This window comes from Micrasema longulum, unplaced genomic scaffold (assembly GCF_059751315.1).
Source record: "Micrasema longulum isolate JH-2025_06_02 unplaced genomic scaffold, ASM5975131v1 h1tg000211l, whole genome shotgun sequence".
NCBI lineage: Eukaryota > Metazoa > Arthropoda > Insecta > Trichoptera > Brachycentridae > Micrasema > Micrasema longulum.
Genome location: NW_028277416.1, coordinates 90,644 through 117,369, shown reverse-complemented (window position 1 = coordinate 117,369; position 26,726 = coordinate 90,644). Strand labels below are relative to the sequence as shown.

The window sequence follows — 26,726 nt, the reverse complement described above, 5'->3', positions numbered from 1 at the left end:
AAGAGTATAATTTGACATTTCAACCAGAGATTATGTCAACTTTCTAGGTGTTTCTAAATCGAAGCGTTCGTAAAAACAACCATAACTTAGAAATGAGCAAATTACGATCAACTAAATGAAGTAATCAAAGCAATATTCCATAGATTCTTGTCAGGTCAGTGAAAGTAAGAACGCCAACCGTTTCATGACGTCACTACTGAAAAGTGACACACTGATTACAGTCATTTGGGGCGGTATTTTATAAATGTAACTTTCAAAAATCATATCTTTGTAAATAACGCACAAATATAAATATATTTTTGCTCAGTTAAATAGTACGCTAATAGAAAACAGTGGAATTCCTCATTGCAACGTTGATTTCTTTATTAAATTCTTCCTTCTATTGATTCTTACGTGTAGACGGAGCTGGGCTGGAACCTTTGTAAGATTAATAGGTAAGACTCTTTCAAATTATTAATAACACACTTATAGAATTAAGAATAGTCCAGAAGGAGGGTAGAATCATATTTGAATACATCGGACTGTGTCCAGTAATTCCCGCACTATGCCCCACTTGCGCCGCGCGCATTCGTGAGGTCGCAGCGTAATGTTGATTGATGGGAAAAAAAATCATAACACAAATGTAAGGTAAAAAAAAGCAATCTGTTAATTTCTTTAAAATTTTATTGCGCGCTCGGAAATATTGATTGACACAACAGAGTAGAAAGTAAAGGGTCATTTAATAAGAGTAATTGAATTAATGAACTTTAAACTTAAAATATAAAACAAATTTTATTTTACATAAAACGGATATTTTTATATCATGATGTTTTGAAGATAATGTCAGTCAAATGTCCACCGCGGCGTTGTTTAATCCGAGGTCCAATTATCATTAGTTCTCTCATTAGATGAGCAATTCAAACTCATACAGTGTCCATGCGGCTCTACTGTGGAATCATCTCCCATCCACCAACCACCATCAAAGATGTTACTACATTATCTCTGTTTAAATCACGTCTGAAGAAACATCTCCTTTCTCTTCCTTAATCTCTCCTCCTTTCCTTTTTCCTCTTTCCTCTTTTGTCCTTTTTCTATTGAGTAATAGTTTTAATTTAAGGTAACGGTAAACGGATATTTTTATATCATGATGTTTTGAAGATAATGTCGATCAAATGTCCACCGCGGCGTTGTTTAATCCGAGGTCCAATTATCATTAGTTCTCTCATTAGATGAGCAATTCAAACTCATACAGTGTCCATGCGGCTCCACTGTGGAATCATCTCCCATCCACCAACCACCATCAAAGATCGCCTGAAGAAACATCTCCTTTCTCTTCCTTAATCTCTCGTCCTTTCCTTTTTCCTCTTTTTTCCTTTTTCCTATTGAGTAATAGTTTTAATTTAAGGTAATTTATAAACAAATACGTTTATTTCTATTTTTATATATCTTTAGCTTTTTAATCTTTATTTTCTATTGAATATGTTCTGTAACTTGAATTATAAAAAAAAAACGTTTATTTTATCGGTTGGTTGGAAGAAATTGCCATTTGGCAATAAGCCCGCCAATGTACAAAAAGTTTAAAAAAATAAATTAAAAAAATAATAAAAATTTATACATGTCGAAAAATGGAATGTGGAAAAGTTATTTAATAATACGTATGACAGTTATGATATACACATATACGATATACGTATGTGGATAATATTGAAGACAGCAGCGATATTATATATTTATTCCCAAAACAATCTCATACAGTGGTCTCTACCCCTCGATACAATCCAATTATGGATCTTCATCTGAAATATAGACATTGTTTTGGAGAACTTAATATGTTCATCCAAGGTGTTGAACACTCTTGCAGCTATATATAAAAAGTGTCTCCGAGCAAACATCGTACACGTTCTCGATATTAAGAAGTTTAGGTTACGCGAAAACCTCGTACGGGCATTCTGTTGGCAGTTGGGACCTCCTTCCGCAGTCGCCTGGCCAGAAAATTGTCAATACATTCTTGATATAGATTTGACGAATAGCAAGAACTTTTAACAATTGAAATAACGGTTCAGACGGGTAGGTCGTAGGTCGGAGGGCACCGAAGCATAACTCTAAGAATAAGTTTTTGCGTCTGGATTAGGGGGCTCGTGACAATTGTCGAGCAACCTCCCCAGCCAATTATGCCATAAGCAGCCACCGATTGGAAAAGCGCAAAGTAGACATTTTTAAGAGTGCTAACGTCCAGGATGCTTTTGAGTGAGCTAAAGACATGACATGACAGAGACGACAGCCGGAGGCGCGATGCAGAAGCCTGGGTGAAGATCCACGCGACATCCCATCGGTGATAGGTAATAAAGAACTCACACGAGAGGTAGTATCGTACATGGTCAAAATAGTGCAGGCAATTGGTCAAATAAACCAAAGTGGGGAAAAAACGCCGAATACTCTTCTAGTGGAACGGAAGGCCTGTTGACTGCTGTCAATAGGCCGGCTTCTCCTGAAGACTTTTGAGTAGTTTCCTCTCCATGTGAGCAAATGCTGAGAAGTTTCTGATTGGCCCACTTCACTTTTTTTCCTACCTGATCCCCAAAAGTTGGCTAAATTTAAAGTAAAAGAATTGCAGAAAAATCAACTTATTTGAAATATAAACCTCGGGCAAGGTAAATAAAAAAGCAACTCCCATACAAAAATAAAAGGAAAACTAAATGAGGCTGGCGTTGCAGGCTCGCGAGGTTCGAACCCCGCTGTATCACAACCTGTTTCCCATTTTCTAATTCTGAGCTATTTAAGCTAATCACTGAAATTACTTTTCTGATTTTACTAATGTCCGTACAATCAAAACTCTTTATTGCTCGACTGTTCGCCCTCCTCTAGAATATGCCTCCTAGAATAGTGGTCTGGTCTCCGTTCTATGTCAATCGCATAAATCACATTGAATCAGTCCAACATCGCTCGCTTCGAAAAATAGCGTGGATGCTCGGCTCGGACTAGAGAGAGGTAATTATTCTTATGCTGATATGGAGTCAATGTTAAATATTTCTAGTCTACTAAAACGTAGAACTAATTTTGATTCCATATATATGTTCGGCATACTAAATGGTAGAATCGATGTTCCATCATTACTGGCACAAGTAAAATTCAATATTCCGACTCGTAGATTGAGAAACAATGAAGTACTGTTCATCCATCAGCATAGGACAAACTATGGCCTTAATTCTCTTTGTCGTATTGTTACCTCAAGACTGATCTGGACTTTTTTGGTTTAAGTTTACAGTGATTTAAACGACCACTAAATAAATAGTGCGGATCTCGTCTCGATGTCCCTCATGTTTGTCGATGCTTCTTTTCTATTTTTTTATGTTTTAAACTATTCTTTTATTGTAATATTTAAACCCTATAAATTGTATACATGGACTAGGCCCGTTAATTAATAAATAAATAAATTTATAACTCTTAGAAAATGCCCCCAAAAATCTTGCATCATAGTGTTAAATCGACCAAATGTCTTAATTTTGTCGATTTAACACTAAGTGACGATGGAAATTATATTGTGTTTGGATGCACATCTTCATCAGCTATATTGTGGTATTGTTTCTGAACCAATTTAAGAAAACGACGAATCAAAGAAACGCTTCCTTCTATGGCTAACATAACATGTTTAATTATAATATCGAGGATTTACTGACAGAATGCAACAAGTTCCGGGATAATCGCTTTCGGAGTGAATGGTAACCTGACGAGGGCTATTGCCTCACTGTACAAGGACAGCACAGCATGTGTGAAGGTGGATGGGTCATTCACATCGTGGTTTAACATTCCTAACAGGAATTTTTAATGTCACCATGGCTGTTCAACATATACATCGATAACTGTATAAAATAACTAAATGATTCAAGAATGGGAGCAAAAATGAGCGGTATAACTGTTAACTGTCTTCTGAATACTTTCTACCGGTGTGACTTAACATGTGTCGTTCAAAATAGCGTTTTCGAGAACATTTGAATTGGCACACTGAGCATGAGAATGGTTTCTCACCGGTATGAGTCAACTTGTGTCGTTTCAATTGACCTTTTTGGGAACATGTATATTGACACTCTGAACATGAGAACGGTTTCTCGCCAGTATGAGTGAACATGTGAGATTTTAAATCGGTTTTACGAGAACACGTGTGTTGGCACTCTGAGCATGAAAACGGTTTCTCACCAGTATGAGTGAACATGTGAAATTTTAATTCGCCTTTTTTAGAACATGCATATTGACACTCTGAACATGAGAATGGTTTTTCGCCTGAATGAGTCAACATGTGTGATTTTAAATAGGTTTTACGAGAACACGTATATTGGCACTCTGAGCATGAGAATGGTTTCTCGCCAGTATGAGTGAACATGTGAAATTTTAATTTGCCTTTTTTAGAACACGTATATTGACACTCTGAGCATGAAAATGGTTTCTCGCCTGAATGAGTCAACATGTGTGATTTTAAATAGGTTTTACGAGAACAGGTATATTGGCACTCTGAGCATAAAAATGGTTTTTCGCTAGAATGAGTCAACATATGTCGTTTTAAATCGCTTTTTTGAGAATATTTGAATTGGCACTCTGAGCACGAGAATGGTTTCGCACCGGTATGAGTCGACAAGTGTAATTTTAAATCACTTTTACGAGAACATATGTATTGGCACTCTGAACATGAGAATGGTTTCTCACCAGTATGAGTCAACATGTGTGATTTTAATCGGCCTTTTTGAGAACATGTATATTGACACACTAAGCATGAGAATGGTTTCTCGCCGGTGTGCGTCAAAATGTGTAATTTTAAATGGGCTTTGTGAGAACACGTATATTGGCACTCTGAGCATGAGAATGGTTTCTCGCCTGAATGAGTCAACATGTGTGATTTTAAATAGGTTTTACGAGAACACGTATATTGGCACTCTGAGCATAAAAATGGTTTCTCGCTAGAATGAGTCAACATATGTCTTTTTAAATCGCTTTTTTGAGAATATTTAAATTGGCACTCCGAGCACGAGAATGGTTTCTCACCAGTATGAGTCAACATATGTGATTTTAATCGGCCTTTTTGAGAACATGAATATTGACATTCTAAGCATGAGAATGGTTTCTCGCCGGTATGAATCAACATGTGTGATTTTAAATGGGCTTTACGAAAACACGTGTGTTGGCACTCTGAGCACGAGAATGGTTTCTTGCCGGTATGAGAAGACATGTGGCGTATCAAAATACTCTCCTTTGAACATTTGTACTGGCACTCTGAGCAGGCGACATATTTCTGGGTTGCTTGTAAACCTGAAACAAAAACATGAACAATGTATGAAATCGCTTTGAATATTATTTCAAATTGAGCCTACCCGAGTTTACTTGGGGGAAAATAAATAATGTCCGAGCTACGAGTTTTTTTTAGCGATTATAAGGAATCATTATCATAATTATGATGGATAAAAATTAATATTCTTTAGTGAATTTCTTTTATTTCTTGACCCACACTGCATCATAATACCATATTTTATCGAAACGGCTTTTATGAAGGATGTATATATATATATATACCGTGTTCAGGTCGTGTTGAAATGCGATCCCTCAGGCGAATGTGCGGAAAAACAATGTATGATAGGTGCCCTAATGTCGAAATTAGAGCAGAACGCAAGGCTGAGTTTAAGCATTATCGACAAAATTAAGAAAGGTCTTTTGCGATGGTTCGGTCATGTGGAGCGAATGAATGATGAAAGAACGGCTAAAAAGATTTATAATGCGAATGTGTCTGGTTGTAGAAGTCGAGGAAGGCCGAGAAAGACATGGCATGATTAAGTACAACAAATTCTTGAAAGTGGTCATGTGAAAAGTCGGAATAATCGACGTGCGTGCATGAGTAGATGTATGAATGTGAAGGAAGCAAAGGAAGTGTGCCAGGACAGAGTGGTGTGGCGTTCTATCCTCTCTGCCTACCCCTCCGGGGAAATGGCATGATGGTTAGTTAGTTAGTTAGTTAGTTAGTTCAGGTCGTAGGCATTTAACCACAGTTCTGGAAAAATCGGTTCCATATTCAATAGTGTTTTAAATCAATTGCGTAAGTGTTTTACACATTCTAGCTGTAGGATTTGAACTGCAAACGTCTTTCGATTAAAATAATTTGATCAGAATGTGTTTAAGATCTATCCAATTGGTTTAACACACATTGGAAATAATAAAATATATTTTTCCAGAATTCTGTTTATATGCCAATGTTATTTTTAGAATTAATAATATTTTACACAAATATCGTCGTGTTGAAGAATATTTTTTGCTTACATGTGAGTACTTTGACTTTTTTAAACTTTATTCAGTTAATCATTTCTTTTTGAAATAACAACGTTACTTCTGTTCATTTGTTATCTATATTCATGTATTTTGTTTTATTTATAATTTATTTATGATACATGGCATGAATAACACAACACTCAGTTCGTGTGTGCAACTGTGCGCGAGTCCTCCGCGTACCATCATCCATTACAGTCCGCAGACGTAACCTCGCAGCAGATAATGTGGAAGGAAGTATCACTTACTTGAAGGTATTTCCCTGTTACGAGAGGAATCTAAACACTCTTGTTTAATGTCGGGGTAGTCGAAATCCATCTCCGTGAAGATAAGTATATCACTGGTTATCCTAGGCAGGTCAGAGCTGGTCACCGGTTCAGCCTTCAGCTCCTGGCTTATACAGGGACGTGACGCCCCTTCCCCGGTACGGAGAATGTCCTCTTCTACATCGCCAGTCCCCGGCTCAACCTTAATATTCACTGAAGCGATTTCCATTTTTAATAGTTAATATCCTGAAAAGTGTATACACGGAGGTAATATCTCGGCTCTTAGCCAGTATCGTCCAGTATTAATACTCTCCTTAACAGTATATTACATTGAGATCACCGCCGTCACCCGGCGATAACAAGCACTTCTCACATAATCATATTTTGAATAAAAGACGGCACTACATAATGAAATAGTTTACCTAGAATTAAAACTCCTAATTTGTTGCGTGGTATTCAGAATACGCACGATCAATTTCTGCCAAGTGAGATATAATCACATACTAAAGATATATCCGGATTCAATTGGAACAAAAGAACAATCACAAATTATACCCATTCAGAGGAATAGGCAGAAAGGCCTGTGACAGCGGTAATGGCAACCAGAACTATAACAAGTGCAGCAACTTGACAGGACGAACAGATAATAGAAACCGACATACGTCACAAACACAGAGGCCATGATTAGTCCTATTTAGTACTACTAGCACCATCTGGCGATAAATATTTTGAACAATTATCATTTTGTTGGAGGAAGATGCGAATCCTAAATAAATTTATAAAAAACGGAGAGAGCTTTGCCGGCCATCTCACAGAGAGCGCTAATAAAGCAATGTTTAAGTAGAATTTTTTAATTAACTATAAAACAACATTCAACTTAAATATGATAATCTTCCAGGCGCGTAATTTGCTTCATCCGTCCATATAATGTATAGTTAACCGACCCGACCCTGTTTTTCTAATTGATTATGTTGTAATTTTAAGAACTTTTAATGAGGTATTTAGGTTTTTTATTATCATAGAAAACAATCCCGATTTCTCTAAATATCATCAATAGAAATAAACTAAAGTATCATGTAAATAAAACTTATTTTTGTTAGTATAGTATTATTGTAATTCTTGCATAGTTTGGTATTATAAATATAATGAAGATAGTTTTTTTTAAATAAAGAAAAAGGAAAGAGGAGATAAGAGAAGAATACATATCATTTAAATTTATAATATTAGAAATCAAACACTGATTTAAGTCTACTGAACATTTTATTTTATTTTTACAAATATAAAAACTCAAATTTCGTGCCAATTGTTGTGTCTTGTTAGAACATTTTTAAACAAATGTGTCAAAACAATTGTCGAAACAATTGTCACGAAATTGTTGTTTTGATATTTGTAAAAATAAAATTATGTGTTCAGTAGACTCAAATCAGTGTTTGATTTATAATATTATAAGTTTAAATATGGAATTCTACAAAATAAACACCAAATCAATCAATAATACTTGACATTATTAGGAATGGAAATGTCCATATCAAATAATATACATTCCTTGTTATAATCTGGCAAAGGAAACGAGTGGCTAACAACCAATGGGGAGAGAAATACAACCCGCCCCAAAAGGCTCCTAAAAATGCTATTAAAGCAGTACAATGGAAAAGATTGGTCACTTGCATCCTTCGCATTAACGGTGGCCACACTGAGACGTGGGAACTCTGGACCTTGACATCCACACAGAGACGTAGAGGGTATTTTCCTCCCCTGAGGTAAAATAGTTGCCAGCTTTCTGAAGGCTGACGCAGCCTTCAAGAATCCAGTTCCACCAGCCCATCCTGCCACCTCCGGAAATTAACACCACACCATCCAGGAATCAAGACTCAACCAATCGGTCATCAACACCACCTCCAACAATAGTAACAGATTTATTTTAAATCCTCCCTTCTTAACGTAGAGTCTGAGCCATAATTTTAATCCTTACGACTTTTCTTACCTCTCCTACCTCTCTCCTACCTTACGACTTTTAAAAGTCAATTTCAACCCAGTAAATAAATACAATTTTTAATAGATTCTATCTTTTTTAATTTATTACACCTCTTGACAGAAAAAAAATGTTGTGATAAGCTCGTAGAAATACCTAGTTCCTACCCGTCTTTTAAAACTGTCCTTTTCTATGGCAACCCTTTCTGCCACTTAAGTTGCTTTACTTTGTTATAGTTCAACGTTACATCATTACATTACAGCTGTCAAAGGCAGGAAAATAAGTACAATTTGTGATATTTCCGTCATATCAGGATATATATTTTGTCTGTGACTGTAAAGACAGAACTGATCGTTTGTATGTTGATGTAAATGTGATACTGGATGGTATGTACTCGCACATCTGGCCGGGAGCTGAGATATTACCTCCGGGATATACTTAGATCATATACCATGACAATGCAGGTAATGCTCGGTAACATTTCAACTCTACACACAGTAACAATAAACATTAAACACAGGTTTATACAACTTACAAGATATAAAGGCCGGCACAGCGGGTCCGAGAGATCGTCTCTGCTTATCATCAGTTGACTCTTTAAAAGCTTATTTCTGTAACTCTTACTAGATGTAATATTAACAAATGGTGCAATTTTCAGGGTATTTACGATTAAAAATGGAAATCGCTTCAGTGAATATTAAGGCTGAACCGGGGACTGGCGATGTAGAAGGAGACATTCTCCGTACCGGGGAAGGGGCGCCACGTCCCCGTATAAGCCAGGAGGTGAAGGCTGAACCGGGGACCAGTTCTGACCTGCCTAGGATAACCAGTGATATTCTTATCTTCACGGAGATGGACTTTGACTACCCTGACATTAAACGAGAATGTTTGGATTCCTCGCGTAGCAGGGAAATACCTTCAAGTAAGTGATACTTCCTTCCACATTATCTGTTCCGAGATTACGTCTGCGGAGTGTGCTGGATGATGGTACGCGGAGGACTTGCGCACAGTTGCACACGCGAACTGAGAGTTTAATTATTCATGCCATGTATAAATGAAGTATAAATAAAACAAAATATATGAATATAGGGAACTAACTTACAGAAATTACGTTGCCAATTATAATAGAAAATAAAAAAACTGAATAAATTTAGTGAACTTAAATATTTGGGTGTAATGATGGATTGGAAATTAACATTTCATCAATACCCTAAAATGGAAATAAAATTATTGAAAAAATATTTTCAATTTTGGGAAGAATGGAAAGATTTGTTGATAAGGATTCTTGCAAAATTATTTACAAAACAATTATTGAACCACACATAAACTACTGTAGCAGCATATTACATTTATAATAGTGTTGAAAAAATGAGAAAACAATTGAACTGGATAGGAATAAAGAAAAGACTATTGTATAATGTCTTTGTATTTATATATAAAGTGTTTAATAATCTCATGCCAAAGTATTTTATAAGTGAAATTATATTAAATAGAAATGTACATAAATATAGGACAAGAAATAGAAATAGGATAAGACTACCACTTAAGAAAAAAACAAAATCACAAAATAGCTTAATGTATAAAGGGTTAAAACTGTATGATGAGATGCCTGAAAGTATGAAGAATGAAAGAAAACTTACGGATTTAAAAAAAAAATGTTATGTTTATTGTAATAATGTAGTTATGTAAGAAATATTTAATAAGTATTTGTTATAATTGTAAATATATTAGTTAATATACAATGTAATATTAACTAACTTAAGTAAATAAATAAAAATAAAAAATAAATTATTAAATCAAATATATTCAAACAAACTAACCATATTTCTCATAAAACCTTTGAGATATTAAACGAAAGATCTACTGGCTGAGTTAAAGATATTGGATGTAAGAGTTGTTTGTAAGGTGCCTACTACTTAAATTTTATGATAAATGAAGTGAGGTCAAAAGAACCCAACAGAATATAAACACTCGTTCAGCAACACACATTAACTGTATTGTCCCATTTGTATCAACCGCCTTTGGTAAAAAGCAATAGAGCAATCTCTTAATCTGTCTTCATTGGAGAGACGAAACTGGTGAAAGTATTTGTAGGTACTTTATTTGGTTATCTGCATTATTCTTCTTAATCTTAAAACATTTGCTTGTTGATTTTTGATAATCTATCTCTATTATGTCGCCCACCTGGGACCAAATAATTTATATCAACCTACACTGACCGTTACAATATATATACTTTACATTTGTATAATAATGATTTTTTATTGCTTACTTTTGATTAGCTAGGCAAATGCCTTATAAGTAGTTTTAGTTTTTCTTTTTTATGTTATTGTTTTATTAGTATAGGACTACTTACGCTCTGAAGATAAAAAATCTCCATCTTAGAACAGGCTGTGCCATGTTAGATGGAGACTATCATAAACAGAGAACACTCCATTTTCATTTTACATTAATTGGTTTTAAATAGATTCCCTGTTATTAAGTATGTATATTATTTTTTTTGCAATAAATATAATAAATAATAAATAAAAATATTACAAAACAAAGCCTTTAAATCGATGATATTTGTGTATAATATTATCGATTCTAAAAAAACATTATTTTGGAAAAGAATTGATCGAAACCGACATGAACATGATCTCAGTACCAGAGAAAAGGTAAAAATCAAACTCCCATTTATAAAAATGGCGAAGTCGCGAAATTTCAAAATTAAAGGTGCGAGGTTCGCACCCCCCTCTACAACAACTTAATTTCTATTTCCAAATAGTGAGTTATTTACAACTCGTTGAAAATGGCCTCTTCAATTGAAATATTTGGGTAAATCATAAGAACGCAAGCATTTATTTTCAAAAATACATATGGACATAAAAGGCAGTAAGAAATATTATGATACTGGAAAAAACATTAATTAATGAATAAAAAAATAGCCAAATTCAATCTGAAGGTAAAGGAATATGTGCTTAACAACTTATGAATGAAATATATAAACATTGTTATTATTAGAGCACGTAAAAGAATATGTTTATGTGTGGCCTACTTCAAGATCCACATCTGCAAACAGCGGAAACTTACAGCTACTGGAATACGTAGTTACGATACATATTTTATTTCGGGCCGTAGTTCGTAGATCCCTTACTTAGGTCATAATCGGTTATCGGGTAGTACTGAGCCATTTCTTCGAAGCTCATTTTATTCTAGAAATTAATACTTCAATATTTTTATTAACTGCTTAGTAAATAAACCTTTAGCTGAATCGCCACAAAAGCAACGTAACTGGTATCGGGGGTCGAAAGTGACCCCAATAAAAATTCATGAATTTAAAAAAAGACGTTTTTTTTAATCTTCTGTTTTATTTAAGAAAATAGAATTTACTCGTATAATCTGAACTTTTTTTTAGTTTTTGGCGCATTTTAATCAGAGGTCACATGTCTTATTATCAAATAAGCTAACATCCCTTTTCACACATATGTTTTTTAAGACTCAACTTTAGGTACTCTTATTTTTATGAAAACTAAAAAATAATAATTTGTATGATTTCTGTTTAGAAACTTTGCAAAGAACTAGAGAAAAGCCCTCGTTGCTCGTAAAATTATTTATTTTCCTCAAAGTATACTCTGGCGTGGTTAATTTGAAATAATATTCAAAGAGATTTCCTACATTGATTTTTGTTTCAGGTTTACAGGAAACCCAGAGGTATATCGCCTGCTCAGAGTGCCAGTATAATTGTTCGAAGAAGAGTATTTTGATACAGCATTTGTTTTCTCACGACGGCGAGAAACCATTCTCATGCTCAGAGTGTCAATATATATGTTCTCGTAAAAGCCAACTAAAATCATATAAGTTGAAACATACTGGCAAGAAATCATTCTCATGCTCTAAGTGCCAGTCGAAATGTTCTCGTAAAGCCAATTTAAAACGACACATGTTTTCTCATAACGGCGAGAAACCATTCTCATGCTCAGAGTGCCAATTTAAATGTTCTCGTAAAGCCGATTTAAAACGACACATGTTTTCTCATACCGGCGAGAAATCATTCTCATGCTCAGAGTGTCAATATACATGTTCTCAAAAACCCCATTTAAATTCACACATGTTGACTCATACTGGTGAGAAATCATTCTCATGCTCAGAGTGTCAATATACATGTTCTCATAAAAGCCAATTAAAATTACACAAGTTGAAGCATACCGGCGGGAAACCATTCTCATGCTCAGAGTGCCTATTCAAATGTTCTCGCCAAGCCGATTTAAAACGACACATGTTTTCTCATACCGGTGAGAAATCATTCTCATGCTCAGAGTGTCAATATACATTTTCTCAAAAACACCATTTAAAACGGCACATATTCTCAAAAAAGCGATTTAAAACGACATATGTTAACTCATACTGGCGAGAGATCATTCTCTTGCTCAGAGTGTCAATATACATGTTCTCGTAAAGCCGATTTAAAACGACACATGTTTTCTCATACCGGCGAGAAATCATTCTCATGCCCAGAGTGTCAATATAAATTTTCTCAAAAACACCAATTAAAACGACACATGTTGACTCATACCGGCGAGAAACCATTCTTATGCTCAGAGTGTCAATATTCTTGTTCTTGTAAAAGCCAATTAAAATTTCACAAGTTGATACATACCGGCGAGAAACCATTCTCGTGCTCAGAGTGTCAATATACATGTTCTCGCAAAGGAAATTTAAAACTTCACATGTTGACTCATACAGGCGAGAAACCATTCTCATGCTCAGAGTGTCAGTATACATGTTCTCGCAAAGCCGATTTAAAATCTCACATGTTGACTCATACAGGCGAGAAACCATTCTCATGCTCAGAGTGTCAATACACATGTTCTAAAAAAGGCGCATTAAAATGTCACATGTTCACTCATTCTGGTGAGAAATCATTCTCATGCTCAGAGTGTTAATATACATGTTACGGTAAAAGCCCATTAAAGTTACATACCGGTGAGAAACCATTCTTGTGCTCTGAGTGTCAATATACATGTTCTCTGTAAGGCGATTTAAAACGACACTTGTTTACTCATTCTTGTGAGAATTTATTTTTACGCTCAAAGTGCCAATTTAAATGTGCTCAAAAACGCAGTTTAAAAGTACACATGTTCACTCATAAACAAAATTTTAACTCATGTTGCTGATAGAGGAAGTGTGTGGAGCCGAATTGAGCGGCCTCGATTACCCAAACACCGATCTACATACAGGCCTGCGCACGACTATTACCGCCATCTGCCGAATAATAAACTATGGGGCCATACAAACAAACGAATCCGGAGCGGCGTGCTTGTGTTTTCTCGTTCAGTTGAAATCAGTGAACACAGTGTAGTGTACCAAACTGCAATAGAAATTATTCAACCGGTCCTAAAGTTCACCTCTTTTCATTTCCAAAAGACGCTACGTTGAGAGAAAAGTACATAAAGGCTATTTGCCGGAAAGATTTCACTCTAACAACAACTTCAAGAGTAAGTTTATTTAAATCTTATTAAAACTAGTTTATTGTAACATCTACATTGGTTCGACAACTAATGACCGTTGTTTGATAAAATAAAATAAACCTTACCTACAAATATTGTTCCTTCAAGTAGAATAATGTATAGCATGTTTAATAGTTACATGATTTTTTTAAATATTTTTTTATTATTTAAATCTTAAAGTAGGGCACACATATCATACATATTGTTATGTGTGTTCTAATAATAACATTGCAAATATATTTAATTTATAAATTGTTCATCACATATGTCTTGACCATTATTTTAAATTTTGATATGTTTTTTTCTTCATAAATATTTTTTTCCATTTCGTAATACTTTTTAATTGCTTTAAATAAAATGGAATTTTGTGACTTTGCCTTTTTCCTAAATGGAAGTCTAATTTTGTTCTTTTCTCTAGTATTGTGATCGTGTTCATGCTGGTTCCGATCAATTTTTTTCCAAAATTCTGTTTTTTTATTAGAGTTTATAATTTTATGAACAAATATCATTGTATTGTAAAATATTCTTTGTTTATATGTTAATAATTTCATTTCATTTACCATCGACTTTACCCTCGTATATCTGTTTTTTTTCAAAATGATTCTAAAGGCTTTATTTTGTAATACAGTTGGTTTATCTATGTTTTCTTTGTTTGATAAAAATAAAATGCTACTACAGTAGTTAACGTGTGGTTCAATAATTGCTTTGTAAATAGTTTTGCAGTTTTGCATTTTATACATTTATACGGCTAATATATTTATTTTACTGCATTTTCAGGTATGTGAAGCTCATTTCTTACCTTCAGAGATCGAGAGAGAAGTTTCCAATATAAATGGTTCTATGGAAAGAATAACCGTCCCTTTATCGAGAATTCGACCGGTGAAAACAGCAATACCATCTATTCTTCCCAACTGTCCGTCCTACTTATCAACACCAGCCACATCTTCCCGGGAAAGTGCCGGTGAACGGATTCGTCGCGAGGAAATGGAGCAATTACATATTGGTATTCAAAATAGTATAACCTCAAACCAGGAGTACGTGGCTGCCAAACGTGTTTATTCTTTCCACGAACTTTGTGACAAATTAGTGACAAATGTCGAGTTCGGCGAGTGGACCACTTTCAAAAAGGAAAGTGCAGTTACTTTTGGATATTTCCAATATAAAGTGGATCTATAAGTGTAAATAGTGAGTTAGAAATGTCCGTTTATAAAGGCACCACCCAGCTGAAGAAATTAGATAGAATAGATTTTCCTAAGCGCATTGATAATTTTAATTGTATCGAAAACGTCATGGAAAAATTATCATTATTTGTGTTGTGTACTAAAAAAGCTTTGAGTGACCGTTTAGAAAACATTTGTGTAGAATTAAGTGACTTAGCAATTTGTTTTAAAGACAACTTGGACTCTCCAAAAAATATTTAATTTAATTATAGAACAATTGAAGCTTTTAAATCAAAAGGCATACTCGACTCATTTTATCATTACGTGTAGTATTTTAAAGTCTTTTTCTCCTCATTGTTATAAATTTCTAAGAAGTTCAGGTAATTTAACTATTCCACATCCTCAAACCTTGCAGAGAGTGTGCTCTAATTATTGAGCATCTCCCCAAATAGAGCAGCATAGTGAACGTTTTTTATCATATATTAGGAGAATACTTCCTTTGCTAAAATGCAATGATAATATGCTGGAAATATTGTCGGTGCTGCTTATAATAGCGAAGATACCGCATCCACCGTCCATGCTTTCATGATTCAGAGCTTCCTGTCATCGTTCAAGGAAGTTGTTCATATTCTGCCTGTAAAACGTATGGATGCGGAACAATTACAGTTATTTATACAACGTATTATCGTTGGCCTTGAAAAAGTGGGGTTTCAAGTTGTCTGTGTAGTGAGCGACAATAATGCCATAAATAGAAAGTCCGTGACATTTTCTAATTCTCCTCCGAAATTAGATAGTACCTAAGCCTTTATTTTTTATATTAGATTCAGTTCACATACTTAAATGTGTGAGAAACAATTGGATCAATAAAAAGACACTGGCCAGTCAATTACGTTCCCGAGTTTTGTTTTTCCTTCTCTTCCATTTTCAAACTTTATGAAATTAAATGTTCAAATTTAGTTAAATTTTCATATGGTCTTACAATGAAGTCACTATGCCCGAGTTCATTCGAGAGACAAAATGTGAAATTAGTTTTAAATATCTTTAACATGTTTGTTGCAAATGCCTTATTAGATTTAGGAGAGATTCATCGGCTTCCCGATATCAAATCGACGGCAGAATTTACTTCCTTAATAACTAAGTGGTGGAATATTGTCAATGTTAAGTCTTCCAACAGAGGCATTAGATTCAGAGATGTACTTCTAAATCCACTGACCAATTGTGCAGATGCAGAAAACAAACTATTTCTGAAGAAGTTTTCTCAGTGGTTGGAAGCTTGGAATGTATCTTCGGAAAAATCTGGAGGTCTTACAAAGGAGACACATATGGCAATACTCCACACTACTGCTGGTTTGCTGAAGATGGCGGACTATTGTATAAATTCCTCGAATTTTAAATATTGTCTACCGGGAAAGATTCAAACTGGTGCACTGGAAGCTAGGCTTGGAAAATATAGGATGATGGCTGGATCACAGTATTTAGTGTCTCTCAGACAAATATATGAATGCGAGTCCAAGTTATGGATCCAAAATCTCCTACCACTAACGTTGACTTCTAATTTATATGGTAAACTGGAAATCGACTTTGACAATATTGATTTACAATATAACGAAGACTGTTTGATATCATCATCTACGGTTCCTGACATTGATTATGCTCAGGAAGACATGGACAGTATTAAACCGTTTCTACCAGTATTGCTATACTTGTCGGAATATTGTGCTAGATCAGCTATCAACAAATTAAAATGTCCACAATGATTTTAATTAAATGACACATCATATAGACTTATAAGAAATATGGATCGTGGTGGATGGCTTTATCCGCAGCCTGGCATTGTTAATGCTCTTGTATACAATTATCTAACTATTCAAAACTTATAAGTATTACAAATAGACAGTATTTTTTAAATCAAAAAGAATTTAACTATGAAAGTAATTTTAGATTCAGATTTTTTCCTTACTGACCTAATTTGTAATGAAGGACACACTGCAAAATCTATTTTGAGACTAATTTTAAAGTCCTCAACGAATGCTCTACTAAACAATTGTGTAAAAAAAAAGATTTTTCCACTCGGTTCTAAGTAAAAAAAGACAACTGCTTACAGTTACAAAAAATATATTATAAATCTTTCCCTTTTTATGTAAAGACATTTATTCTTCAGTACTTAAAATTGTATTTTTTTTGTAATTATTGATCTTTTAGTCTTTTCCCTAAACGTTTTATTATTGTGTTCTTCTTCTCGTGATGCGTTAATTAACCTATATTTATTTTTAAATTTAAAAATTGTTTTTATGCATACCATAAATATTTTTGCTGTCCTTGAGTCTTTATATATTTATTTGTGTTATAAATGGATTATTTTTTCTTTGTGTACATTGATGACCTTAGGTATTATATTTTTTCCTTGTAATTCAGTGTATATTATGCTATAGTAAAATTGTACTATCAATATTTTTGCCGTCATTGAGTCTTTATACTATTTTTTATCTGTGTTATTAAATTAATAAATTTTTCTTTCAGTATATTGATTGCCTTTTGCAATTCAGTACACAAATATTTTTATGTAATTACCAATACCTTTAAGGTTTTATAAAACAGCTCAAACTTTTTTCTTTATGAATTGATGGGTGGGATATATTTTATATAATAATTGTAGATACTCGCATTATTCTCGATTACCTTTTTTGTCAGTTTATTACTTAAACGTATATCTTAATTCCATCTTGTGTTGAATAAATTGAATAATCCTGTATTCATTGTTTTATTTATGAATTCAAATCAAATGAATATGTTTTTTTTTACATGGGCACTTAGTAAATGTCTTTTTATGAAACCATTCGAATGATTAAATTTTTAATATGTTGTTATTAATAACATGTATATATATTTATTTATATGTATAGTGTTTTAAATAACCAATTTATTATTGATTTTGTCAAAAATGTAAGGTTTACATTGTAATACTGTTAACTCATTGCAACCATTCTCTGGCTACTTTACAGCAGTAACATTTGATAGTCAACTCTTACACAAATTTAATAAAGCCCCTAGTGGCGGCCATTTGGTTTCAGTGTGCAGGCCGTATGTAGATCGGTGTTGATAGTATTCACTATTAAATTTGTTTCTCCGTAAAATAAGGAGGTATTTTTCATAATTCATCATAAAGTTAACTTTTATTTTATTGGAAAATAACGAGACAATATTAAAAAATATTTCAATTCGACTTAATACAACATTCCAATTATTTTTTTTGGATTCTAGGATTTCTCAAACTGTGTTTAATTTAAAGTTTATTGTTAGTGTGTGTAGGATTGAAATGTTACCGAGCGTTACCTGCATTATCATGGTATATGATCTAAGTATATACCCGGAGGTAATATCTCGACTCCCGGCCAGATGTGCGAGTACATACCATCCAGTATCACATTCACATCAACGCTGTGTGCTTCTGATCTATATGTCTGGAGATAATATCTCGGCTCCTAGCCAGTATCGTCCAGTATTAATACTCCCCTAAACAGTATATGACATTGCGATCACCGCCGTCACCCGGCGATAACAAGCACTTCTCACATAAATATATTCCGGATGATAACAGACGACACTATATAATGAAAGAGTTTTACTTACAAGTTTTACCTGCGTCTCATATCGAGAATTCATATGATCAATTCCTGCCAGGTGAGATGCAGTACTGCTATCCTGATCCAATTAAATCAAAGGAAATAACACAAATTATACTTATTCCCCTGCCTTTGACAGCTGTAATGACATAAGTAGAAATATAACAAGTGAAGCCACTAAGAGGCAGAAAGGGCTGCCATAGAAAAGGACAGTATTAAAAGACGGGTAGGAACTAGGTATTGCTACGAGCTTATCACAACCTTTTTTCTGTCTTTTAAAAACAGTATTTATTTACTGCGTTGAAATTGACTTTCAAAAGTGATAAGGTGGTAGAGATGGAGAGAATTAAAAACAGGAATAGTCATGAATAAAATGGTATATTAGTTATAAAAGCTGGAATGCATAAAAAATAGTCAGTTACCAAAAAAAAAACTAATGTAATGTATTAAAAAAAAAAAAAAAATGTTAACTTAATTTAAATTAATGCTAAGACTCATTAGGAAGGGAGGATTTTAAATAAATCTGTTACTCTCGTTGGGCGTGATGTTGGTGACCGAATGGTTCGATCTTGATTCCTGGATGGTGTGGTGTAGATCCCCGGAGGTGGTAGGCTGGGCTGGTGGAACTGGATCCTTGAAGGCTGCGTCAGTCTTAAGGTAGCTGGCAGCTATTTTTCCTCAGGGGGAGAAAAATACCCTCCACGTCTCTATGTGGATGTCAAGGTCCACAGTTCCCACGACTCGGTGAGTAGCCATCACGTCTCAGTGTGGCCACCGTAAATGCAAGGGATGCAAGAGACCTAGGTTTGTGCTTATCAGCTAAAGAGCCTCTTTCTTCAAAAGTTTTCACCAAACGATCAATACTGCGTTTTGATTGCACAGTTTTTCAACCCAAATGTTCAATGTTTTTATTAAACACGTTATAAAGCGTACTAGGTATACTCACCAGAATGAGTAAACATGTGTCGTTTCAAATCTCCTTTAAGAGAACATGTATATTGACACTCTGAGCATGAGAATGATTTCTCGCCAGTATGAGAAAACATGTGTCGTTTTAAATCGGCTTTGCGAGAACATTTGAATTGGCACTCTGAGCATGAGAATGGTTTCCCGCTGGTGTGCGTCAACTTATGTAATTTTAATTGGCTTTTATGAAAACATGTATATTGACACTCTGAGCATGAGAATGGTTTCTTGCCAGTATGAGTCAACATGTGTCGTTTTAAACTTTCTTTACGAGAGCATGTATATTGACACTCTGAGCACGAGAATGGTTTCTCGCCGGTATGTGTCAACTTATGAAACTTTAATAGGCTTTTACAAGAACATGTATATTGACACTCTGAGCATGAGAATGGTTTCTCACCGGTATGCGTTAACATGTGTTGTTTTAAATTGCCTTTTCGAGAACATGTATATTGACACTCTGAGCATGAGAATGGTTTCTCGCCCGTATGCGTCAAAATGTGTCGTTTTAAATCGGCTTTGCGAGAACATTTGAATCGGCACTCTGAGCATGAGAATGGTTTCCCGCTGGTATGCGTCAACTTGTGTAATTTAAATTGACTTTTATGAGAACATGTATATTGACACTCTGGGCATGAGAATAGTTTCTCACCGGTGTGCGAAAACATGTGCTGTATCAAAATACTATTCTTCGAACAACTATACTGGCACTCTGAGCAGGCGATATACTTTTGGGTTGCCTGTAAACCTGAAACAATAACAAGATCAATGTATGAAATCTCTTTAAATATTATTTCAAATTAACCACGCCTGAGAGTATACTCTGAAGAAAATAAATAATTCTACGAGCCAACAGGGCTTTTCTCTAGTTCTATTCTTTAAGAAAAGAGTACTTAATTAAGTTAGATGAATAAAATGAATATTTTTAAAGAATATCTTTTATTTCTTGACCCACACCATGCAACATAATAAATTTCAACATATCGTATTTCAGTTCCATTTTGTGCCCGAAATTGTTTTTATGAAGAACTTATATCGACCGTGGTCAGGTCAAATTTTTTAAACCACAATTCCTGTAAATTCAGAGTTCAGAATAAGTTTTTACGATTTATTTATTTTAAGTTAGGTGTTAGTATCGAATTTTTAGATTATAATTTGTATTGTATATTTTGAACTTATTAAGATTAAGCGATTGAAGAATTACAACTGACTTACTAAATTTATATAAAATAATTCATTCTACGTTTGATACCCCTGCAATTTTATCACTTATTAATTTCAATGTACCAAAAAGAGCGACTCGGCAAACCTACCAATACTGTGGCAACAATACTTCGACTTCATATGGTAAAAATGCAGTGATCAATAGACTTCACGCTCTAGGCAATAAGTACCAAGACGTTGGTGACTCATTCCATGTTAAGTTTAATTCATATAGGACAGCCTATGTAATTTAAAAAAGAAAAATCTTCGTTTAGTGTTATCCAAATTGTTTTAATTTTTATTTATTAATATGTGTTGCTTTCTTAGTTTTTTTTTCTCTTCTAAGGGTTCAACAGGTTCAAAATATTTCTATGACCAAATATTCAATTTTTCAAGTGTTTTTATAACTACTTAGTAATATTATTTTTCAACCGAGTACCTTTTTTTTGACTCCTTAATTTGTAAATAACTGTTTAGTAATAATTTCTTTTAAATACTATATTTTACTTATTTCACTTACATGTATGTATTTTATTATATGCAACTTATGTGTAAAAGGCACAAAGTGCCGTTTATTTCAATAAAATAAAATAAAATAAATTCTGTTTCATAATTTTAATTATCTTTTAAATCAACAATGTTTGATTATGTCCAAATGCTTGCAGACTGGCTGGATTTCCTCCCTAGGGAGTTGTTCATATTTAAATTTATTTCAACAGAGAGGGAAAAAATTTTGAGAAGGGAATATGGAAGTCTAGGCATTTACAGGGCTTATGACCTGTCATTGGCTGGTATAAAAATTGAAAAATTGTTTTCAGGCGTTGCCTAGTAGGTGATTTGGTTCAGCCGGATGAATCTCACCCACGTGATAAAGGTTTCAGCTCTTTTACTTCACAAAAGTCAACAGATGGAAGAGTTGAGGAAATGTGGATGTTCAAACATAGGCAGAATGGTGAATGTTACACAGTGTGTAAAGTGGCCACTTAAACCAGCCAATGACAGGTCATAAGCCCTGTAAATGCCTAGACTTCCATATTCCCTTCTCAAAATTTTTTCCCTCTCTGTTGAAATAAATTTAAATCTTTTAAATCAATTGCCTAGGTTTTGTTCACATTTTAGCAGAAGAATTTGAACTGCAAACGTCTACTGATTCTAATCCTTTTGATAAATAATGTGTTTTAGATTGTTGGTGAAAAACTTGTTAGAAATAATGAAATCGCTTTTTCCAGATTCGTGGTTTAATACTTCTTAAACACGGTTTATATGGTAAAATTCAGTCATAATTTATTTAATTTACTTTTTTTATTTTTTTATGATTACAGAAGCCCGAACCCAGAACACTTAGCTGGTATTTGACCCCAACAGCTTAATTTTTTTAGGATATCTTTGCAGTCTAAGCTACGGGCGACGGACGTGCGACGGACGTCACCCTATTGTTACTAGGAACGGAGGAATGTATGATTTGGGGTCAAAATGGACTAATTCGATTGATTAAAGTAAGAGTAAAATCGTAATGTTTTATTGTTTTTTAGTAAATAATCGTCGCTATGGCGAGGTTTCTGAGGGATGATCAAATTGAACAACTTTTGGAAGAAGAAGATCAAGAGTCTGGCTCTGAATTCGATCATCATGATGCAACAGCTGCCTGTGATTATGAAAAAATCGGTGATTGTGAGGAAGCGGAGGTACTTAGCTGTTCAGAAGGCAGTGCTATAAACAGAGATATTGAATCTTCTAGTTCAAGCAGTGAAGATGTTTCAGGAGATGTTCAAAAAGAGGAAGAAGTAGAGGAGGAGGAGGAGGAAACTGGACAAACTTCTGGTTTCTATAGAGGTAAAAATAGATTCAAGCTGTCTAGAAACCCGCCTAGCTCGTCCCGCGTTAGACAGCACAATATCATCACACATCTTCCTGGCCTCGCAGGACAAGCGCGTCATAAAATAAATATGTCTGAGATTGAGTCCTGGCAATTGTTGTTTCCTGACGATCTTATACGAGTTGTGTGTCTTCACTCGAACCAAAAGATTACAGAATTTACCGAGAAGTATAAAAATCAGGGAGCGCATGCTGATTATGTAAGTTTGTCGGAAATGAAAGCGTCTATGGGACTTATGTTGCTTGCTGGAGTTTTCAAGTCTGGACGCGAAGATGTTGACAGTTTGTGGGCTGCAGATGGTACCAGCCGTGACGTTGACAAGTGTCAGCATTTAGTATGTAAAGAACATATTGCTATGACAATCACTTCATTGTTAGACTTTTTCATGTAAAATTTGTAACCCTTCTGTGAGCATTTGCTTTAGCCTTTGTTTTCTATGATCTTAGAAAAATATTCTGATTTTGTTGTTAAGTATATACGTAAACGTTAAAAATAAGGTTTGTACTGTTATTTTTTAGTTTTCATAAAAATAAGAGTACCTTAAATTGCGTCTTAGAAAATAAATGTGAGAAAAGGGATGTTAGCTTATTTGATAATAAGACATGTGATCTCTGATTAAAATGCGCCAAAAACTAAAAAAAAGTTCAGATTATTAGTTCTTTTTTCTCAAATAAAACAGAAAATAAAAAAAATTAAACCTTTTTTAATTTTAATTCATGATATTTTATTGGGGTCCCTTTTGACCCCCGACACCAGTTACGTTGCTTTTTGTGGCGATACCAGCTAAAGGTAAATAAACATATTTCTTTTTTTATGATGACAGAAGCGGTTAAAAAAAAGTTGAAGTATTTCTAGAATAAAATGAGCTTCGAAGAAAATGGCTCAGTACTACCCGATAACCGATTATGACCTAAATCAGGGATCTCCGAACTACGGCCCGAAATGAAATATGTATCGTAACTACGTATTCCAGTAGCTGGAAGTTTCCGCTGTTTGCAGATGTGGATCTTGAAGTAGGCCACACATAAACATATTCTCATACGTGCTCTAATAATAACAATGTTTATATATTTTTACATACATAAGTTATTAAGCACATATTTCTTTATCTTCAGTTAAATTTTGATATTTTTTTATTCATAAATTAATGTTTTTTCCCATATCATAGTATTTCTTACTACCTTTAATATGTACCTATATATTTAAAAAAAATAATGTTTGCGTTCTTATGATTAACCCAAATATTTAAATTCACTAACTTCATTAAGTTTTTTATTTTATATTACAATTGACAACGCTACTTCGATTCATTTAGTTTCTATATTCATGTGTTTTGTTTAATTTATATTTCTCTTATGATACATGGCATCAATAACCAAACTCTCAGTTCGCATGTGCAACTTTGCGCGAGGCCTCCGCGTATCATCATCCATCACAGTCCGCAGACGTAACCTCGGAGCAGATAATGTGGAAGGAAGTATCACTTACTTGAAGGTATTTCCCTGTTACGCGAGGAATCTAAACACTCTTGTTTGATGTCAGGGTAGTCGAAATCCATCTCCGTGAAGATAAGAATATCACTGGTTATCCTAGGCAGGTCAGAACTGGTCCCCGGTTCAGCCTTCACCTCCTGGCTTGTACCGGGACGTGGCGCCCCTTCCCCGGTACGGAGAATGTCTCCTTCTACATCGCCAGTCCCCGGTTCAGCCTTAATATTCACTGAAGCTATTTTCATTTTTAATATGTAGTTAATATCCTGAAAAGTGTATATACGGAGGTAATATCTCGGCTCTTAGCCAGTATCGTCCAGTAATAATACTCTCCTAAACAGTATATTACATTGAGATCACCGCCGTCACCCGGCGATAACAAGCACTTCTCACATAAACATACTCCTGATGATAAGAGACGACTCTATATAATCAAAGAGGTTTACCTACAATTAAAACTCCAATTGTGTTGCCTGGAAGCGTCGCATTTTATTTTTTTTTATTATATCTAGTAAGAGTTACAGCCTTTTAAGAGGCAAGTGCTGATAAGCAGAGACGATCTCCCGTACCCGTTATGCCAGTCATTCACTAAATCTTGTAATTTGCCAGTCATTCACTATATCTTGTAAACCTGTGTTTCATGTAAATGTAAAGTTGAGATGTTACCGAGCATTACCTGCATTGTCATGATATATGATCACTTAGATCATACACTTAGTGTATACACTTAGTATACCCGGAGGTAATATCTCGGCTATTAGCCTGTATCATCCAGTACTAATACTTCCCTAAACAGCATTTAACAATTGAGATCACCGCTGGCAACGGGCGACAAAAAATACTTCTTACACAAACATATTTTGAATAAGAGACGGCAATACATAATGAAATAGACAAACCTACCATTTAAACATATATTATGATGCCTGGTTCCCTCACATATCCAGAATACATATGATCAATTCTCACCAGGGGTGGTATTCTGGATCTTCTCAACCCCGTAGAGACTGAGAAATTTGAAGTTTTTTTTGCTTTATATAATGGTCACACTGATGATTTAACGTCAAGTGGTGTATAAAACTGCTTCTTGTTCTTGTTTTTGGTAATGCTGAAAGTCGCAATAATGGTCTAAATAAAAAAGAACATATTTAGTTGCACGTGTTTGTATTTGTTTGACGTTTAATCATGAGAGTGGCCATTATATGAAGCAAATAAAATATAAAATTAAATCTTCAAATTAATCACTCTCTAGGGCATAAAGAAGATCCAAAATACCACCCCATACAATCACATACTAAAGACATATATCCTGATCCAAGTAAAACAAAGGAACAATCGCAAATTATACCTATTCAGGGGAATAGCCAGGGGCTGTCACAGCCGTAATAGCAACCAGAGATGACGTCAATCTATAACAAGTATAGCAACTTGAGAGGTAGAAAGGGTTGCCATAGAAAAGAACGGTATTAAAGGACGGGTAGGAACTAGGTAACTCGGTATTAATGCGACATATACACACGTGTCGATAGTATTAATTATTAAAACTTGTTTCCCCGTAAAAAAAAAAGAGGAATTTTTCATAATTCATCATACGGAATCAAAACTAACCCATAATCCTAAAGAATTCTGGCAATTTGTCGCAAAAAACGTTCTGAAAGTGATATTCCTTCCAGTATGATATTTAATGCTATTCACATTACTGATAGTCAAGATATTGCAGATCTTTTTGCTGATCATTTTTCTTCTGTATATTCTGTTAACAATATTTCCTACGCTTTAAATAACTCTTCCCTGAATTATATAGACACTGTAGGTTTTAGTAAGTGTGAAGTATTTTATTGTTTGAAAAGATTAGGCAGGAAAAAATGTATCGGTCCTGATGGTATTCCTGAACTGTTGTTAAATGAATGCAAATTTATACTGTCCTCGCCCATTCGTGTACTGTTTAATATGTCTCTTTCCTGATTCTTAGAAAACTTCATATATCAGGCCAATCTTTAAGTCAGGTGACAAGTTTGAGGTCAAAAATTATAGACCTATATCAATGTTATCTATTGTTCCGAAAATATTTGAATCTATTATAACAAAAAAAATAACACCTGTATTCAAAAATGTGTTGATAGATCAACAACATGGATTTCGAGCTGCCAAATCCACTACAACCAATCTGCTTGCTTATACTACTGCTATTACTTGTGCTCTCCAAGACAATCTTCAGGCTGATGTGCTTTATACAGACTTTTCTAAAGCTTTCGATAAAGTCAATCACACAATTCTTCTGGCTAAATTACAAGCCATTGGTATAAGAGATCCTTAATTATCATTTTTCATGTCTTACCTAAGTGAAAGAAAACAGTCGATTCAAATTAATAATTCCTTGTCTTCTCCAATCACTGTTA

At 34.4% G+C, this 26,726-nt stretch overlaps 3 protein-coding genes across 9 annotated transcripts in view; 1 reads left to right on the top strand and 2 right to left on the bottom strand.

Annotated features, from left to right (window-relative positions):
• Positions 1 to 403: 403 nt before the first annotated feature.
• On the top strand, positions 404 to 25,743 carry LOC148283685 (uncharacterized). Of its 6 annotated transcripts, none has more exons than XR_015825528.1 (4): positions 404 to 434; positions 9,179 to 9,442; positions 12,195 to 13,997; positions 14,787 to 17,921. XR_015825528.1 is itself a non-coding variant. In XM_088243437.1 (3 exons), the coding sequence occupies exons 2-3, from the start codon at positions 9,196 to 9,198 to the stop codon at positions 22,304 to 22,306; spliced, it is 270 nt and encodes an 89-aa protein (XP_088099563.1). In that variant the 5' UTR covers positions 8,728 to 8,984; positions 9,179 to 9,195; the 3' UTR covers positions 22,307 to 25,743. The 6 variants fall into 6 exon arrangements, 4 of the variants coding, with proteins under 4 accessions (XP_088099563.1, XP_088099564.1, XP_088099561.1 ...); XR_015825527.1 differs by lacking the exon at positions 404 to 434 and adding an exon at positions 8,773 to 8,994; XM_088243437.1 differs by lacking the exons at positions 404 to 434; positions 12,195 to 13,997; positions 14,787 to 17,921 and adding exons at positions 8,728 to 8,984; positions 22,284 to 25,743.
• The window catches only part of LOC148283678 (uncharacterized), a 79,544-nt gene continuing 53,466 nt past the window's right edge, over positions 649 to 26,726 (bottom strand). The window contains exons 1-3 of one of the 2 annotated variants that reach the window (XM_088243427.1): positions 6,971 to 7,126; positions 6,531 to 6,794; positions 649 to 5,277 (exon numbers count right to left, since the gene is read on the bottom strand). In XM_088243427.1, the coding sequence (XP_088099553.1) occupies positions 3,896 to 5,277; positions 6,531 to 6,777 (1,629 nt within the window). In that variant the 5' untranslated portion in view covers positions 6,778 to 6,794; positions 6,971 to 7,126 and the 3' untranslated portion in view covers positions 649 to 3,895. Of the gene's footprint in view, positions 5,278 to 6,530; positions 6,795 to 6,970; positions 7,127 to 26,726 lie in introns of those variants that run through there. The other variant, XM_088243428.1, reaches the window with a different exon arrangement.
• Positions 19,152 to 24,572, bottom strand: LOC148283686 (uncharacterized). Its single transcript, XM_088243439.1, has 2 exons — positions 24,326 to 24,572; positions 19,152 to 20,506 (listed from the first exon to the last, which is right to left on the bottom strand). Exons 1-2 carry the CDS (start codon positions 24,570 to 24,572, stop codon positions 19,725 to 19,727), a joined length of 1,029 nt encoding a protein of 342 aa, XP_088099565.1. The 3' UTR covers positions 19,152 to 19,724.

What these genes read in the sequence shown, in the direction of transcription:
- LOC148283686 (XM_088243439.1), bottom strand. Translation starts at nt 24,572, where the DNA reads ATGAAAATAGCTTCAGTGAATATTAAGGCTGAACCGGGGACTGGCGAT. An exon ending in TAACAGGGAAATACCTTCAA is followed by an intron (nt 20,507 to 24,325) that starts GTAAGTGATACT and finishes TTATTGTTTCAG; the next exon opens with GTTTACAGGCAACCCAAAAG.
- LOC148283685 (XM_088243435.1), top strand. Translation starts at nt 8,904, where the DNA reads ATGGTATGTACTCGCACATCTGGCCGGGAGCTGAGATATTACCTCCGG. An exon ending in GACAATGCAGGTAATGCTCG is followed by an intron (nt 8,995 to 9,178) that starts GTAACATTTCAA and finishes TGCAATTTTCAG; the next exon opens with GGTATTTACGATTAAAAATG. An exon ending in TAGCAGGGAAATACCTTCAA is followed by an intron (nt 9,443 to 22,283) that starts GTAAGTGATACT and finishes TTATGATTACAG; the next exon opens with AAGCCCGAACCCAGAACACT.